The 18,650-nt window shown below is 52.1% G+C and overlaps 1 protein-coding gene across 2 annotated transcripts in view; it reads left to right on the forward strand.

The window, feature by feature from the left end:
• The first annotated feature begins 259 nt into the window (after positions 1–259).
• RIMS4 (regulating synaptic membrane exocytosis 4) overlaps positions 260–18,650 on the forward strand; it is a 48,754-nt gene continuing 30,363 nt past the window's right edge. For both annotated transcript variants that reach the window (XM_045529155.1, XM_045529157.1), the window contains exon 1: positions 260–356. In XM_045529155.1, coding sequence (XP_045385111.1) covers positions 260–356 — 97 coding nt within the window. The remainder of the gene's footprint in view (positions 357–18,650) is intronic.

Genomic DNA, 18,650 nt, shown 5'->3' on the forward strand with positions numbered 1-18,650 from the left:
GCCGCCGCCGCCACAGCTGCCGCCGCCGGGAGCACAGCGCGCCTCGGGCTCCGCGCGCCGCCAGCTCCCGGCCCGCCCGCCGCCCGCCTGTCGGCCCTGCCGCACCCGCCAGCCCCGCCGCGGAGCCCCGGCCCGGCTCCGGGCCGCCGCCACCACGCCGCGCGCCGTACTCCGCGTCAAGAATGGGGCGGCCAAGCTGCCCAAGCCGCCCGCCGCCGCCGCCGCTGCCGCGGCCGAGGCGCCGGGCGCCGGCGCGGGCATGGAGCGCTCGCAGAGCCGCCTCAGCCTGTCCGCCTCCTTCGAGGCGCTCGCCATCTACTTCCCGTGCATGAACTCCTTCGACGACGAGGACGCGGGTAAGCGCGCGGCCCGCCCCCCGACCCCGGGGGGTGTCCTGGGACCCCGGTCCGGAGGCTCCCTTCCCGACCCGGTGCGTCCTTAGAGGTGGCCAGTCTCTCCTCCCCACCCCCGCCCCGCTCGCGGAGGCGCCCCCAGGGTCTCCTTCCCCAGCCACGGACCCCAGGGTCTCTAGGATGCGCCCTCCTCTAGCCTTCCCCCAGGGACCCCGAGATCATCCGCAGGTGGGCCCTTTGGGTCGCCTGGACCCAGCCCTCCCTACTCACTTGCGCCTACTGGATGCCCTCTGCCTCATCCCTGGATCCTACCTGCCACCCACCCTGAGTCTCCTAAATGTGCCCACTCTTCACACCGCGGGGCCTTGGCCGCCTCACCCCTGGGGCCCCGACGCGCCCACCGCCATTGGAGGTGGCGCGCAGACCTTACCTCTCCATCTTTGTCTTGGCTGCATCCAAAGGTTCTCTGCCCAAGACCCCCGCCTGGCGCCTGAGGCCTTAAGCGCCCCCATTTGTCTCTTCTCCCCTTCCCCCACAGGCTGGGGCTCCGGACTCCCGGATCTTATCCGACTGGGGCGGATCGCGGGGAACCGGCCGGGTGACGGCCTTTCCTCCCCGCTCCTCCTGCAGGGAGGTGCAGGGCGGCGCCAACTCTACACTTGCGCGCCGGCCGGTGTGTGCCCCTGACCTCAGGTCCTCTTCTTGTCCCTTGAGTAGCCCTCCTGGGTGGGCCGAACCCGGCCACCATCCAGCGGCTGGAGCCGCCTCCTCCCGGGCCTGCGCGCAAGCTCAGCCAGAGCCCGAGGGGCGGGAAGGGGTAGGGAAACCTGCTCTTTGGAGCGCTGGGACCAGGCAGAGGGAACATGAGAGTTCCAGACCTGGTTCTGGGGTAGGGGAGTGGATCCAACAGGTGGGGAAGCTAGAGGGTTTGGGTGAGAGTTCCCCAGTGTGCCAGGTTGGGAGTCAGAAGCAGGTTCCAGTCTTCATTCTCTATTTGTTAGCTGTGACCTTGGGCAAGTCATGCCACCCTAGAGCCTTGATTTCCTCATCTGTGGAATGGGGATGACACTGCCTCAGACACAAGGCTCTATATGGTGTGAGGGTGGAGTTCAAAGTGTTTTGTGAGTTGAAAATCTGAGAGTATTTGAATTCAATGAGGGGACAAAGTGGAGAGGAGTGTCTGTGGTGGGGAGGAGCAAAATGGTTTCATGGCCACTTTCGAGACTCTGGTGAAAATATGGACTCTCTCTCCCACAGCGTGGATATATATGTTTATGTGTGTGTGTGTATTTATATGCACATATATATATATATATTATGCACCATCCACAACATTTAGCCTACATTTTTAGGGAGTTTGTGGACCCAGGTTTAGACTTTCTGCCCTTGGGGACCCTTGCCTGGTCCACTTGGCTATCTAGGTTCTATCATGGGATGGAGCCGTAGGTGATGGGTGCTCACGTCCTGCTCCAGCGGGAGGCAGGTGGGGAAGAGGAGAGAAGGCTGTCCTGGGGCATTTGTTGGCTAGTGAATGAATGGGGGTGGGTGAGGCAGACCCCTAGCAGACCTGTCTCGCTGTTGACCTGGAGGTAGGGGCGGGGGTAAAGATGGTTACTAGAGAGCCATTTTACAGAAAAAATAACTGAGGCTCAGGATTAACCTGCCCCTTGATATAGCTGAGGGAGGTTGTGTTGTTACTCTGGACTAGGCAAGGTGAGGAGGAGTGGGGTGGGGCAGTCCCTAACACAGTGGCCTCAACTGGAGCAAAATCAGAGAGAAGAAATCAGGCTACCTAAGGGTCTCAGGGAGGGAGCAGCTGCAGAGAGGGACCTGGGACAGGACACCGCAGCAGCCTAAATGAGCTGGCCCCATCCCTCACGTGATGGCTGGATACTCTCTTGAAGTTCAGGGGGCCACTTGGGTCTCAAGAGCCAGGCTAAGCAGGAGCATGGGTTTGTAGGAGTATGGGAGGCAGGGACGGTTTGGTTTTTCTCCAAAGCCATGCTCCCTGTCATGGGTCAGACACTTGATTACTGCAGGCTGCAGGTGACTTGCTCTGGTTTCACTTAAGTCAGAACAGACAACTTTATGTAATATTAGCAATATTTATAAAGGTCCACCTGATTTTTTTTTTCTAGTGGATTTCTTGAAATTCTTGTGTTTCACTTGGAAGGGACCTAGAAATTATCTTGTCCAACCTCCTTTTTGACACCAGTTGGATGGGAGGATGTGTGTATTTCTGTGAGCCTGGGTGCATGTGTGCGACTGAAGCCCTGGGTGGGGATGGGGGGGTGTGTACGTGTGTATCTATAACCCAAGGTTATCCAGTGAGGCAGACACAGAGCTGAGACTAAAATCAGGTTTCCAATTTTCTTTCCAGTAAACCAGTAGCCCACCCTCTGAAAGAGGATTTTTAAAAAAGCCAGATCTCACTCTGTAGAAAATGGTTCCCAGGTGAGGAGGCCTCAGGGAGCGGCTGGCAGCCCAGAGTTAGGTTTGGGCTTCTTTTGCCCACTGCTCTTCTTGAGGGATGCTTTGAGTTTGGGAGGGGGAGGGGGAAATGAACTTTGATTTCCGGAAGACTAACGAATGTCTGGTGAGAGTCGGAAGTAGGGAACGTTGTCTTGGTGCTTTAATTTCTCTTGTTCTTAAAGTCATTAGTTTTTTCCTAAAAGAAGCCTTTTGGATTTATTATTTTCGAACAGCACTGTGCTGAACTAATTTCTAAAAGCAGTTGGAATGGTCTCTCCGATACTGGCCAGAGACTCCTTCGGCAGGAGGCTGTCAGCAGACTGGGCTCCACCTACCTCTTCCTCCTCTCTCTCCCCGGCCCTCTTAATGCCTGTCTGTCCCTGATGGCTCGGAAGTGTGTCCTTGACAGGCCTCTGGCTCATCTACGAGCCTCCTCTTCGTTGCTGCTTCCAACTCATGTCGAATGCATCTTTTTCATCCACCAGATTGAGCCAGAGCCATCTTCAGGGCTTATGTGTCATCCTTCAGCCAGTTTCCTGAGAAATGGTGTGAGGAGGAGACTTTTTTTCATTAGCTTAACTGGGGCAGAGCAGATTCCTGCTTTGGGATCGGGATCCTTGGCCATTGGGGTGGTCAAAGGAAGCTGCCCTTTCTTCCCACCCTTTCTAGCCACCCCTGGGCCCAGGATGCTGGTCATTGCGGGTTCCTGGAATTCCTCTCAAGGGGCACTTTCTCTTATGTGCTCTGAACTGATTTTTTATGATTCTTCTTTTGCCCCTTTTCACAAGGATGCCAGGGTTTTAGAGAGCCATGCACTTGGGGGCATTTTTGTGTCTGTTGCTCAGCCTTGCTGGCACTGGACTTGTAATTGGGGAGGTTTGGGGTGGGGAGGAGTTAGACATGTGGCCTTAGTTTTTTCATCTATAGGAGGAAAAAAATAATAACCTGGACTGGATAGGATGAATGTTTTTTAAAATGATTGCCTTCTGCTGAACATATTCTTAGGCACTTTAAATATATTATCTTAACTCATTCCTCATAGCAACCCTGTAAAAATAACATCCTGTTAACATCCCTATTTTCAGATGAGAAAACTGAGGCACAGACGTTAGTAATTCGTTCAAGGTCACTCAGCCAGGAAGTGAGGGAGTTAGGATTTGAACTTGGGCAGTCTGACTCAAGCATCAGTGCTTTCAAGCATTATGCTACTTGTGCTGTGCAAAGGGCTTAGTATAGTACCGGGCACGAGGTTGACTCTCAATACATGTTAGCTATGATCTGTCTTATTACCAAGTAAGAGTTGTTTCTGAGCATGACTATAAAAAAGAATCTGTGGGTTTGGGAAGGGGAGAAGACTGATTTTCAAAATGTTAGCTTTATAATTTCAATAATTTTATTGCATTGTTATAGTTATTAAGGTGGAGCCGGGCTCTCCTTCTTCGAAGTGGCTTAAAGGTGGGGCTTTGGGGGACTTGCATGTCAAACATGCGGGTGGGGAGCATCCTGGCTGCCGTTTCCCTGCACTTCCTGACTGGTTCATTTGCACCAATCTCATCTGCAGTCCCAGTCCTGCCAGGCCGCCTTGGGGCATAGCTGGGGAGCTGGGTGTCTCCAGTTTCCAGCAGATGCCAAAGGGGGTTGTTCCATCAGGGTCTGGAATTGAGGATGGTGTTCCTGAGCCTGATTAAGTGGTTTTGGCGTCCAGTTTTCCCCCACCCGCCCAGGAGAAGGGCGGAGAAGCTGGAGCAGCCAGCTCTGATTTGCCCATAGGATGGAAGCTTCGATCCAGCGCAGGGAGGAAGTTGCCATGGCAACACCAGCCGGCTACCGGTCCCTCTCTTAGCGGTTCAGGCCACATCTCTGGGCTGGAAAGCCCTTCATGGTACCACCCTCTTCCACTCAGACCAAATCTGGTGGGCTGGGGTGGGGGGGCATGCTGGATGGGACCCACAAACTAGTACCCCACCCCACCCCTTTTGGACAGAGGGGAAATGGAGGCAGTGGTCTGAGTGCTTCTGGGTTGTGGGGTGGTGATACCCATATCCTGCCAGACAGATCCTGGCAGGGGGAATCAGAGTTCCAATTCCTGTCCCCCTCCCCCAGGGACCTGGAATGACTGCACTGAAATTCTCCCTTCCTCTCCTTTCCTCCCCATTTATTCCTTTGGCAGAGTTTTCTTTCCCAGGCCAAGTGCTAACTTTTGTCCTTGAAATTTGACCTGAGCTTTTTCTGGGAAACAAAATGTCCTGCTGTCCTACTCCTCTCCCCCAAGATGGTGGGAACAGAATCCTTCAGCCTTACCCAGCCTGGCTGGGTACATGAGGGGAGAGGCCTTAGAATATCCTTCATGATCACTTGAAGGAATGAGGTTGAGGCTTTGAAGCTTCCACTCCTGCCTGCACCCCCAGGACAGGCCACTTCCCCGTTTACCACTGAGCACTATGATCTTCTTTATGTTTTGGGAGCTGAGCAGAATTTTTCTAGATTTGGATAACTGAAACATGGAAGAGAATTGAATCAGTTGTTCCATAGCTCAGGTTGAGGACTGGGGTGAGAGTGTGGACCCAAACCACTTTATTTTAATCAAATTATCCTGAAAGAATTATCTCAGAAAAATCAGGTGCATGAGGATTCACCCCTTCCCCTATTATACAGATCTGGGCTGCAGATCTGCTCTGATGCTGTTAGAGCTCTTTCCTGAAATTCTCTCTCCCTTAGGCACCCCCCACCCCATCCCCAAGCACCCAGACTCCTGGCTCCAGCATCTTTGGTTTGCAGCCGCCAGAGGCCCACCTGGTGCTTTGGTGGGAGGGGAGAAGGAGGAGCTCATCCACCTTGTTTCCCGTTGAAGATGAGGCTCTGCCTCCCTCCCCACTCAGCCCGAGTGCCTAGTGCCAGAGTGCCGAGGCCGAGCCAGTCCCAGCTGAAGGCTGAGTGGGGGGAAAGCGTGAATGAGAACGTAAAGAAGCCTTCACCCCCGGCCTGTCTCACAGCCTTTCTTCACGTTGCCTTCTCTACGTCTTTTCATTATGGCTTTAACTACCGTCACTGCAGCATATCTTTTAAACATTGTTGGATAGGCGCCACTTTGGGCGAATGTACTCAAAAGGGTGCAACATCTCCCCCACTGTAATCCATCCTCCTGTCCCCCAGGGGTCCACAGCAATTCCTCTGTCTTTTTGTAGTGGAAAGGTAACTGGGCTTGGATTTGACTCCACTCTGGCTCTGTGGCCTCAAGCAAGTCCCTTAACCTTCCTGAGCCTCACCTGGAAAAAAAAGGATTAATTATTTTTGTCTGAGCATCTGTCAGGATTGTAACAATGAAATGATTGAGGGGCTTGCTTGGCCATGCTCAGTGCTTCCCATGATCTCACTGAATCCTGTAGCAACCTGCAGGGGTAGCTACTGCTGCAGATGTACCCATTTTGCAGATGAGAAAAGCAAGGCAGCTTGGAACAGTTTAATGACTTTCCCAGATTATGTGAGGATTCAAGCCCAGGTGTGTTTGACTCTAGGCTTTCTCCCTCTGGGTATGCAGTGAGATGCCCGGTCGGAAAGGGCTATGTAAGCCCCAGGGGCTGTCCTTATGCTGTCAATACAGCTGGTGACAGGGCTGGGGTGCAATGTACCCCACCAGGGTCTACCACCCCACTGTAGCCCACACCAGCCGGGTGGAGTGCCCTCCTGGCCATCAGTTCCTGGACGGTCCCCATCACAGTGGGTCAGCAGCTGCTGTGGCTGCCTGGCCTCCTTGAAGAATCCAGTTGTCTGCCCTGGCCCTGGGGACCAAGCTATCACCTGCCTCTCCAGACTGATGTAGGCCAGTGCTGGATTATATTTAACGCTGTGCTATTTCCACTTGACAGCTCCAGAGCGCCATCCCCCCTCCCCTTTTCTCCTTCCTCCCCCCTCCCCTTCTGATTCACTCGGAAACTGAGGAGGCTGATGTCAGCGCCTTATTCTTAGCCCCCGTAATTGTAACTGCATTTAGCAGTGCGCACTTCATTAACAGTTTCTGCGATGGGGGAGTGAGATGACTGTGTGGCTGGGCAGGGACGTGGGTGGGGGTGGGGAGAGGGCAGCTGCTGCCGGGACCCTGGCCAGCTGCCTCCTCTGGATGGACCAATTGGGCTGGTTCCAGGCCTGGCTTTCCAAGACTGGCAGTCTTGGAAGGACCCTTCGAGAGCATCTAGTCCATTTTCCTCGTTAGGCAAGGAAGGAAACTGAGGCTCAGAGAGGCAAAGTGGCTTGCCAAGGTCACATGCTAAGGATCTAGAGCCCTGGCCTCTGAGTCCAGGTTTTCTTTTCTGGTGTTTATTCATTCAACTAATATTTCATTAGTTGCTCTGCATTAAACAGCATTCAAGGTGCTAGGGATGTATCAGGGAACAAGTCAGACGTGGTTTCTGCTCTCATGGAGTTATGTTCTGGGGTTGGGGAGACACAATAAATAGGTAACCAATTAAAAAACAATTTCAGATTGTGTTAAGTGGACTGAAAATAAAACGGTGAAGGCATAGGCAATAGCATTAAGTAAGGCAGTCAGGGGAGGCTTACTAAGGAGGTGACATTCAAGTTGAAGCCTAAATGACAAAGAGCCAGCAATGGGAATATGAGGGTGGAGAGTGTTCCAGGCAGAGGGAACAGCTGTGCAAAGGCCCTGAGGTCAGTATGAGTTTGGGTTTTAGGGAACAGAGAGCAGACCAGCGTGGTTAGAGAAAGCAGGTGCTAGGAGACAAAGGTCAGAGAAGTAAGCAGGGGGCTAGATCATCTCAGCCTTGCAGGTGATGATAAGAATTATCCAGTGGGGAAACTGAGGTCCAAAGAGGGAAAAAAAAAGGGCCCCCGGCTGGGTAAAGCCAGAGAGAGGGCAAGAACTCATGTCTCCCGCATCCCTGTCTTTTATGTTCTGTAGGCACAGATGGCTGTGGCTTTAAAGGTGTAACATGGCTTCCTTTCACAGTGTAGCTGGAAGGTACTGTGGAGTTGGGGCTGGGCTCTTTCTGCCCACCCTGCCTGACCCAGCTTGGTCGCGTCTCAGGCTGACAGGCGTGAGAGATTCTGTGGACCTTCCCTGGCGGGACAGAAAGAACATGGCTTTGGAATCTGACAGACCTGAATTTTCATCCTGCCTCTGCCAATTGTAAATTATGTGATCTTGGGCTTCAATGCCCTCACCTGTAAAATGGGGCATAGTAATAGTAAATACTTTAAAGGGTTATTGTGAGGAAGAAATGACATAATGCACAGAATGCACCTTGCCCCGAGCCGGACATGTGGGATTAAGGTGTTCTCCGTTATGGGGACCGATGAGCATGTGTTTCATGCTTGGTACACAGTAAGTGCTCAGTCTGTGGTAGCTGCTGCAGTTGTTGTGGGTGTTGTCAGTTTTAATGGGTTAGGGCAGGGCCACCAAACTTGAGTGTGCCTCAGAATCATCCAGAGGGCTTGTTAAAACACATACTGCTGCCCTGCTCCAGAGTTTCTCATCTAGTTTGCAGTGGGACGTGAGAATCTCATTTCTAACAAGTTCCCAGGTGATGCTGATCTGGGGACCCTACTTTGAGAACCACTGGGTTAAAGGGAGAGGCTGGAGAGAAATGAAGGGGTCTTGTCAACGTGGGCTGTCTCCTGGCTCCCTGTGTCTTGGATGCTGGGACGCTGGGTACCACATTCAGTCCTGGATATAGTCTTCAGGCTCTCCTGTCGCCATCACATGGGCTCTGATCTAAATGAGTCTCAGCTGCTGCCTGCTTTTGTACTGGGCTTAATGTGCAGGACCCCATAAATCCTCTAGGAAGTCATCTGTATAAATGATAAATGAGTCAAAACGAATAATGCATCAGGCCATAATATCATTTCGTGGGACATTGGACTCAGACAGCTCTGAGAATTCTGAGGATTCAGGTCTAGCTTCTTTTACCAGAGGGAACAGGACGCAGTCCTTTTTCTGCATTGGGGAAAGGCAGGGCTATGTGTTAAAACCAGGAGGTTCATTCGAGGACAAGCCTCTACTGGGAAGAAGTAAATCAAGGGAATCATTGGTGTAAAGGGGCAAAATGCTGGGAAATGCTACCAAGGGAGTTTACCAAGTCAATTTATTTAGACATTTCTAAAAAAGGGTCGCTGATAGTTTTCTGGGGAAGGTTGGGATCTAGCTCAGGTTGGAGGTGGGGGATAGACCCTATGATGTGATGAGATTCTCACCCAGCCCCATAAAACTCACAGTCTCAAGACTAAGGCACTTAATACTTTCCAGGTGGGACTTATCCTAAACTGATGGGACATGCCCTCTGAGAGGGGTGGCTTGGGATAGCGAAAATGAACGGACGTTGGAGGCCCAAAGACATGGGTTTGCATCTCTGCCCCTTACGAGCTGTGTGTCTTGACTGTGATATGTAACCAATCTGGGCCTCAGTCTGTCCTTTGCAAAACGGAGAGGAGAGACACCTTGTGAGAATTGGAGATAATGTATGCACAACACATGTCCGAGAAATGGAAGCTGCTGCCTTTCCTGTTGTTGTGGGCTTACTGAAAATGCAGTCTACACACACCCGGGTAGAGGAAGGGTGTGAGTGGGGGAGTGCACTGCTGGGGTCTGGGCTTTAGGCCGTGGGCTGTGTATGTGGGGTTTAGTGTGTGCACGACGGAGCCCGAGAGGCTGCGTTAGGAGTTGAGAGAGGAGGACTCCATTGAGCTGCTGAATCTGTGTCTCCTATGGCCGCTTCCCTTCATCTCTTTGGGCCTCAGTGTCCCCATCTGTAGAGTGAGAGTCTGGTGGGCTTGGTTCAGATACAACCACAGTCTCCCGAAGAAGGGAGGACACTTGCCCAGGCCCCCCAAGGAAATGCCTCCCTCCCACCTCAGCTTCCCAGTCCCTCTCCCACAAACCACCATCATAGTCTTTGAAGCTACCAGTTTTTTCTTATTTTCTTGATACCAAATTCTTATTAAGCACTTACGGGCACTGTGAGGGTCCCAGAGAAGTCGGCTTGTACTAGGCAGTAGAGCATGGTGGGCGTAACAATACGCGCTCCATAGCCACATAGCCTGGGTTTGAATCCTGGCTCTGTCACTTATTGGCTGTGTAAACACGAGCTAACTTAGTTACTTAATCTCTCTGAGCCTGTTTCCTCATCTGTAAAATGGGCTTACAATAGCCCCTTCCTGCCTCGAAGGTGTCAGGAGGATTAAATGGGTAAATATTTGTACTGTGCTTTGCAGAGAGCCTGCACACAGTAAAAATGTGTTAAGAGTGTTAGCTGATATTTTAGCCAGAAGTCCCTCTGAGGTCATCTACTCTGGCTGTCTTAGGTGAGGCCCAGAGAGTGATCTCAATTTGCCCAAAGCCTCACAGAAGGTTAGCCGCAAAGCCAGGACCAGCCCCCATGTTTCCGACTCCCTACTCAGGGCCTTTCCAGACCCCCAAGGTGTCTCCGGAGGCCACTGTGGACTCTGCTGGCACCTAACTTTGCTTCAAGGCTGTACCCTGCATCTCCAGCACTCGGTGTCCCTGATAAATGCCACCTGGAGTTGCCCTGCAAGTGGGTGGGAGGATGTGTTACTAACTGGGGCCTGTAATGGAAATTAATTAGTCCTCAGCAAATGTCTTGAGAAACCTCTTTCATCTGCCTGGGCCCAACACTAGGACTGGACCAGGTGCCTCTGAGGTCCACCCCGGCCAGAGCCAGCCTACTCCTGAGCCATCTGGCCTCAGGAAGCTGCCATTCGTGCCCAGCTTCTGTTGGGCCTGCTGAGTCCCGGCAAAGGGACCCCCAAACTGGGCAGCCGAGCCCTGAGGGGAATCCGGCAAGTGCCTCTAGTAAGGGGGTTTGACACCCACATTATTCTCTGGACTCCTCCCAGCAGTTAGTTGGAATTGAAAACATAAGATGGGAGAACTCTTCCCTCCCATTTCCACCGTCTCGGCCTGGATTTGTGTGCAGGTGATAGACCGTGGGATGCCCTCAGGTGAAACCTAAGAGAGAGTGAGAGGGACGCAGCCCGCGCAGGAAAAGAGCAGCCAGCCTGGGCCCCCGTCTGCCTCAGCCTGGGCCCTGGGGAGCTCTAGAGAGTGGATGGCATCGCAGGCTGACCAGCCTTTGGTACTCCTGTATCAAGGGGTCCCCCAAGTTGGCAGAGAGCATCACTTTTGGGACAAGACAGCTCCCATGAGCTAAGGGCAGTTCTCCAAAGATGGGGCAGCTGCGAGTGAGCACCAGCCAGTATAGCAGCTGTGTGGTGGGTGACCAGCTTGGTACAGGGGATTTGGCCAGGGGACCAGCAGGGCCACCCACCCACTCTCTGGGAACCTCTGGCTATTGAGTGGGGGGAGCAGGTGTGCCCAGCTCTGTGCTGAGCAATGTCCAACCCTTATTTCAGGTCACCCTCTCCCCACTCCCTCAAGGTGGACACAATCATCTCATTTGACAGTATGGAGAAATCAAGTGTCCGGATGGACTCCTGACTTGGCGCAAGTCACACGGCTAGTGAGGGGTGGGGCAGGGCTTCAAACCCAGGCCTGACTCCAACACCTGTGGCCTTTCTGGGATTCTGTACTGCATTTAATTTTTTCTGATGAATATACATGTATATTTGGTGCTTCTTAGTGGGCCTCTTTCCAAGTACCTCTTTGAAGGGTGTCTATCCCTTCAAAGTAGGGATAGTCTATCCTGACCTCCTACTTCGCACTGTGCAAACATAAAGTTCATTGTGTCTGACAAAGCATGTTTATCTATTAGATCTCACCTGATCCTCGTGGAAAGTTGGCCCTATATCCAGAGAGGTGGGCAGGAGCCCTACCAGGCTACCTGAGGTGAAAGCTTAAGGGATAAGCTGATTTGTCATGGAATGAGCCCTGGATCTGTCATAAGGAAATCTGGATTTGAGATCCCATTTCTGCCAGTTTGCCAGCTGGGTGACTCTGGGCAAGTCATTCTCCTTGTCAGACCTTAGTTTCCTCATTGGATGAACAAGTCCATGACTGTAAGCAGCAGGTACCCTGCAGGTGTTTTAAGGATACTGCATATATCAAAGACGTATCCCAGGGCTCTGGTTAGGAGGTGGGGAGGGGGGTCCAAAACCAAGGCTGACCCCAGCCGTTGCTGAGGAGGCAATGTGCGTGCACGGAGCGGTCTCAGATCAGGGCTTATCTGTAAAATGGGCGTGGTGACACTTGCCCTGCTGTCCTAGTTGGGAAGCAGACCCTTAAACAAGGATTTAAGTACCAGTCTTAGGTCAAACCACATGAAACAACCATTTTTATAGGTCAAACAGTCTGATAGCCATTTTACATGATTTACGTGGTTCACAAAGTGACCGATGAGACCCCAGGACAGGAGTGAGAACATGACACAGGGAAAGAAAGAAGTCAGGAAGCTGTCTTTTGTCAGGAAGGTTACCCCTGAGTGGGGACAGCTGGAACGTAATCTTGCTGGGGACTTGGGAGGGACAGTGTAGCACAGAATTCGGCAAATTTCTGTAAAGGGACAGACAGTAGGTATTTCAGTTATTGTAGGCCATACGGTCTCTCTTGCAACTGCTCAGTCACATGGTTGTAGTGAGAAGCTGCCACAGATGATATGTAAATGGATGGATGAGGCTGTGTTCTAATAAAACTTTATTTATAAAAACAGGCAGCAAGATGGATTTAGCCCAAGAGCCATAGTTTGTGGACTCCTGGGGTAGAACACGTGCTTTAATTATCCCACCCAGGAACGAGGGAGCCGGGGTATTTATACGCCAACTCCCATCAGTCATTGGCTGAGGGCTGCTGGGGCAGGTCCAAGAGTTGGTTACTGCCTGTCATTTCCAGCCTGTCATGGGTGGTAGCCCTCAGGCAAGGAGATGCAGGTGCCAGCAATAGGCTGTTGGGCCAGGACAGGGCTGTGGGACAGGGGAATGACAGCATTGCTCACTCCGGCTCTAGAGCATGTTCTGTGTGTTTGGAGCGGGTACTGGAGAGAAGGTGGCAGGATGAACAGGGAAAACAAGTCTTGCATTGGGCCAGATCATATTTCCAATCTTTCCAGCCATTTTTTTCTTCCAGGCAAAAATCAGCTTCCCCATATTTGGTGGTCTTGTTTGAGTTTTCTACCTCCGTGCCTCTGCTTGGGCCATCCTCTCGGCTAGGATGCCCTACCCTCCCTCCTCCAGGCCTCCATTGCCACCTCCTCCAGGAAGCACACTTCTCTTCCCCCCAGTGGAGTCGATCATTCCTCCTGGGCGTTCCCATGGTGCTTTGCCTTTCTTCCTCTCCAGCACTTGCACAGTCTGGCTTCTGTCACCTTTCCATTGCCACACCATGAGCCCCCTGGGTCAGGGACTGTGTGATTCCTGTCTGCATCCCACCAAGGGGGCAGTGATCTGGGACAGGCAGAGCTGAATCCCCTCTCTTCCTCCTTTTCTCCCTCCCTCCCTTCCTCCCTACTCTTCCTCCCTTTTTCCCTCCAGCAGTTGTTGACAGCCAGGCCCCGTTCTAGTGACCTAAGAAAAGCCCAGTCTTTGCCCTCATGGAGTTTCCATTCTGGTTCTGGGGGAAGGGATTAGACATTAGACAACCCAAAGGACAAACTCATAATCCACAGTCCCTACTGTGATGAGAGCCAGGTATGGCAAGTACAAGGTGCTGGGAAAGGCCATAGCAGGGAGGACTGGCCTATGGTCGGGGGGTGGGCAGCTAAGCTGAGGCCCAAGGGACAGTGGAGTTGGCCAGCAAAGACAGGGCAGGGGAGGACAGGATGCCACAACGCTGGGGGCACAGCCTTGGGAGCCAGTGATGGGAGTGGAGGTTGCATCCCAGGTTCTCTGCCTGTGTGGCCGTCTCTCCCCCTCCCTCTCTCCCACCCTCTCTCCCTCCCCACAAGACAGATGGAAATATTAACTATCACTGCTTCTGTATGACAGAATCATGGGTGGTTTTGGCTTTCTCATTTGTGCTTTTTAAAAATGTTTTCCAAATTTTCTACAATGAACATGTCATGGTAAACACTGAGGGCTTCGGAGTTGGAGACCACACTGCCCCTGGTAGTCGTGTGACCTTAACCATGTTATTTACCACCGGTGCTGCCTCTGTTTTCCCCCCGTAAAAGGGGGATGGTGACAACACTACTTACGTGGCACCCCTCATGTTCTGATGCTTCACTTCCATTGACTCATTCGAGCCCCACAACTGCTGTGTGAGGCAGGTGCTATCACTATCCCTATTTTATAGAGGAGGAAATAGAGACACAGAGAGGCTGAGTAAGTTGCCCCACATCACACAGTGAGGGGTAGGGGTAGGGTTCAGATACAGCTGTCCAGCTCGGGAGTCCGAGCTGAACCCCTGGGCTCTGCTGCCTACTTTACAGGGTAGGGGTGAGAGGACACCTGTCAAGCACTTAGCACAGTGCCTGGCACATAGTGCTCAGTAAACATCAGCTCTTGGTGTTACTAGCGGCCATGCAAAGGCCCTGAGGTCAGAAAGGGACGTGGTCTTTCGAAAGCCGAGGGAAAGGAGCATGTGGTGGGTGAGGTAGCAGGACTGGGTCGTACCAGGTCTTTAAAGTTAAACATTTTGGGCTTGAGTGTAAGGACAATTGGAGTCCCTGTTGGGTTTTTAGCAGGGACAAGACAGACTCAGATTTGGAGTTTGCAAATCTTTGAAGACCTCTCTGGTTGCAGGAGGGAAGAATGGAGCCAAGAGTTCGCAGAGGGTTCTCTCTGGTTGTAGCAGCTCTCTCCAGACAGACGGGACCGTCGTAGTCCTGAGTCCTCAGACCCGGCTGGGGATCTGGCGTCTGGGCTGGCTGCGTGGGCTAGAGTGCAAGAGACAAAAAAGTAGGAGTGTGTCACCAGCCTGGTCTGGTGACGCTGGGAAGTGCCGCTTTGAAGGCAGGAACAAATTACTCTCCTGGAGACGAGGCTGGGCCAATTCCTGCCGTGTTACATTATTAAATTTGTAATCTTCATTCTAATACTTTCCAGCAGTGAATAAGAACCAAATTTAAAATGCCGGCTTTACATTTCTGGAAGGAAGCTCTTTGTCAAGAACTCTTGAAACCCATAATTTCTCTCCAGAGGTGAATGTCTAAGTCTTAAAAAAAAAAAATTAAAATAAAAAAATAAAGGAAAACCACTCTTTAGTTAAAGGTTGGGTGGGAACGGTTTTGACCTCAACCCTGGCCGGGAATGAGGAGGGAGGGTCTGTCTGTCTCCAGCCCCAGAAAGGGCTCCATGGTGGACGGGGCCCGCAGGAAACGTAAACTCCCAAATCTGGGCCTTGCCAGGGAAGAAAGTGGGAGAAGCCTCATGCCCACCTCGCCCCCGGCTGGTTGGCAGATCTGTTGGTTTGTGAATGGTTTGGTAAATATCGGAGCACAGTTCCCAAAGGAATTGACCCACGTCAGGCTCCTGTGAGTTTTTGTTTGGCGAATGTTAGGCCTGGCTGGTGGGAGAATTGGGTGCTGCCTCGGTTCCTGCCTTTAGACCTGGGCAGGGAGGGCCCTGATCTGGGGTCACCAGCATTACTGGGCTGCTGTCTGCTCCTCCTCCAACCACATCTCTCCTGGGGGCTAGGGAGGGTGAGGAGCCTGTGCCATGAAGGGGAAGTGCCAACCTGGACTCTTCTTGCTGGGCCTGCTCCAGGTGTGGGGACCCTGGGATTCCCTGCCCACATGGCCCTGAGTCAGCCTTTGGGGTCTGTCTAGACCCCTTCCCTGGTCCATCCTCCTGCCGGTGGACGGATGACATCATTGCTGGTATCCCGAGGGGTGGCCCTGGAGGTGCTGTTTGTACAGGTAGGAACAGCGGACAGATGAGCAGAGTGGGACCCCTCGATATGAGGGTTGGGGGGAGAGACAGGGGGGCCACAGCTGAGGGCCACTTCCCTCCTCACTCCACATTCAGCCGTGGAACACTGAGGAGTCTAAATTTGAACCTGTCCTGGCCTTCAAGGTCATTATGAAGACATTTGTCAGAATGGAAGGATAAGACATATTTTGTTTGATATCCTGATTTATACCTTTTAAGTATTTAGAACAAGTATGAGGGCCTTCCTCTGTACTCTTGTCCTGGGCCCCACAATCTTAGAGGGGCCTTTGCCTCATCGTTTGAACTGAAAGTGAGCACAGCCCAGCGTGGCCCTTCCCCTCAGGGTCCGGGACTCTGGGCCCTGGCACAGACGTGTGGCTCATACGGCACCTTTGTGCAAACTGGGGGAAGGCACTTCTATCCCCACTCCTGGTGGCTGAACTTAAAAGATGCTGCCTCCTCTAGGGCTCTGCATTAGAAGAGGCTTTTCCTTCTCCAGTGCCATGAGGGTGTGGCCAGTGAAAACAGGCTGTGTCTCTGCATCGCTCCCCCCACTCAGCTGGGCACCTTCATGCAGGGAACAATCTGTGTGAGAGTTCCCGTGACCCCACAGCCCCGAACCAGAAAGGAGCCAGGGGCAAGATCTGAAGGGAAAGTGCTGACGCTCTGGGATCCCGGGATACTCATTAAGTCATTTTACGTTTTTGTAATCATCCTCATCAGGATAGTAATATTTATTGTGTTTCACGTATGCCAGGTCCTCTGAGCACTTTACCCGGATTAGCCTATTGAAACATCAGACCAGGAGGGGGTGCGTAATTGTCGTACCCATTGTACAGATGAGGAAACTGAGGCTCAGAGAGGATAGTCCCATCTTTGTCCCAGGGCCATTCAGTAGTAAGTTCAAAGAGACCTGCCTGGCCCTGGAGGCTGGTTGCCTGATCACTTCCCTGCACTGCCTTTGATCATTTTTTAAAGCATTCTTTATGCAGTCAACAAATATTTACTGGCCCCTGCTCCAGTGTGCTGGGTACTCAGGTATGGTGCTGAGTGGGACTCGGACCGCCCTCAGCCTAGGGGGAAAGATATGCAGAGAAGGTCACCCATCAAGACGGGGTGCCAAGTACCAGGCTAGACAGGGGGAAGGTACCCCAGGCCACCAGGAGTCTTTTATGGTCAGGGAGGAGCTGCCTGTGGTTTATTTATGTCTCATGGGGGCAAAGTAGGTGCATTAGGAGGTGGGTGCAGGGAGGAGGTGGGGCCAGGAAAGAGGGGTGGGTAGGACCAGGCCCTTCTGGAAGATCTGAGTTACTGCATCATCTTCAGTCCTCTTGGGCCTCTGCTGAGACGGGTGGGGCTTAATATCCAGCCCCTGCCACCATCCTTTTCAAAGTTAGAAAACCGATAATCGAGAGAGGAAGAAGGGGTCACTCGCGCATTTGGGGGCAGGTTGAGCTGGAACTCAGGCTTCCGAGCCCTCCCCAGCCACGATCCAGTCCCTTTGAAGGGCTCTCTCCACACCTGTGAGTGGGAGAGTCACTATTTATCCTTTTAATTTTTTTAAAACAATATTATGCTTTCACAAGTTACAAATGCTTGTACAGTTAAACTGGCATTTTCTGAGTGCATACCATATTCCAGATGCCATGCTAAGATTTCACGCGTATTACCTTGTACAGTCTTCAGAGCAAACCTCTAAAAATGGTCCTGTTGCTGTTCCCATTTTACAGATGAGGAAATTAAGTAACTCCCCCAAGGCCACACAACTGGCAAGTGGCAGAGCTGGTTTGCTTATAACATCCTATATGCTATATGTACCCATGGTGGGTTTTTTTTTTTGGAAAATGCAGAGAAAGCACACAAAAAGAAACTAAAAGCAACTCTAAATCTGTAATCCAAAAGCATAATGTTTATTTAACCAATGGAGTGTGTGTGTGTGTGTGCGTGTCCGTCCGCGCGCGCACACACAGGAACACAGAAGTTTAAGCCAAAGCAAGGTCGTACGTTGATACTAGTTTGTAAACTGAAGCCACCATTTAAAAATCACCTTAAAAGGACCTTCACAGGCTGGTCTCCACAGGGACACTGACTTCTAGGATCACGTCTGATTTGTCTGTAGTTCACCAGCTTGGCATGGAAGGCCCAGGGACAGCACAAGGCAGCTCACCCTAATAGCCACGGTTCATTTTTGTCCCTGCTTTCTGCTTCTGTTCTTGTAAAAAAATTAAATAAATAAAATTTAAAACTGACAGACCTCCCCAGGATTTTATTCCATGCTTGGCCCTGCATTTAAATGCAAGAAGCAGAAGGCTTGTATGCTATAAATAGCCCAGGCCTCTTCTGAACAGTGGCGGAGAGAATTTGTAGGTTCTGTCTCCTCCCAACCTGGTGACCTGGATTACTTCCTTCCTGCAGGGACTGCTTTCCTCGCCACCTCCTCTGTCCATCCTTTGTGGAGCACAGCAAGTCCCTCTCTGCAGATGTTTAGTGAGCACCTCCACTGGGCCAGGCACTAGGCGTTGGGCATGCAGACTTGAGTGAGACACTAACCCTGTCACGGCCTGGGGTGGCAGAGGGCAGATATAGACACAGACATCTACAAATGAGAGTTTTGTCTGGTGTGGAAGCCCAAAGAGGCATCCCTAGCTTTGGGAATCAGGGAAGACTTCCTGGAGGAGGGGATGCTGGAGCTGAAAAAGGGAAGGAGGAGAAAGGAGCCTGGGGAGGAGGTGGCCCAGGGGAAGGAGTCTATGGGACCACAGGTGTCCTGCTTAGCACAGAGCCTGGCCAGAGCAAGCCTTTGCTATTATGTTTCTTGAGAGTGTGTCCTGGGTTCCTTTAGTGACTTCTGTGGCTTCTGGAATTCAGGAGGGTGCTCAGCGTGTCACTAGTCTGTGATTCCCAACCCGCTGTGCACATGCTTTCCTGTCCACAGCCAGGATCCTGAGCTCCGACCCAGACCAACCAATTACAAAGCCTGGGCGGAGCCTGGACGTCTGTTGCTTCACAAGCTTCCCAGGTGACTCTGATGCTCAT

The sequence above is a fragment of the Lemur catta genome, chromosome 17 (assembly GCF_020740605.2).
Source record: "Lemur catta isolate mLemCat1 chromosome 17, mLemCat1.pri, whole genome shotgun sequence".
Taxonomy (NCBI): Eukaryota; Metazoa; Chordata; class Mammalia; order Primates; family Lemuridae; genus Lemur; species Lemur catta.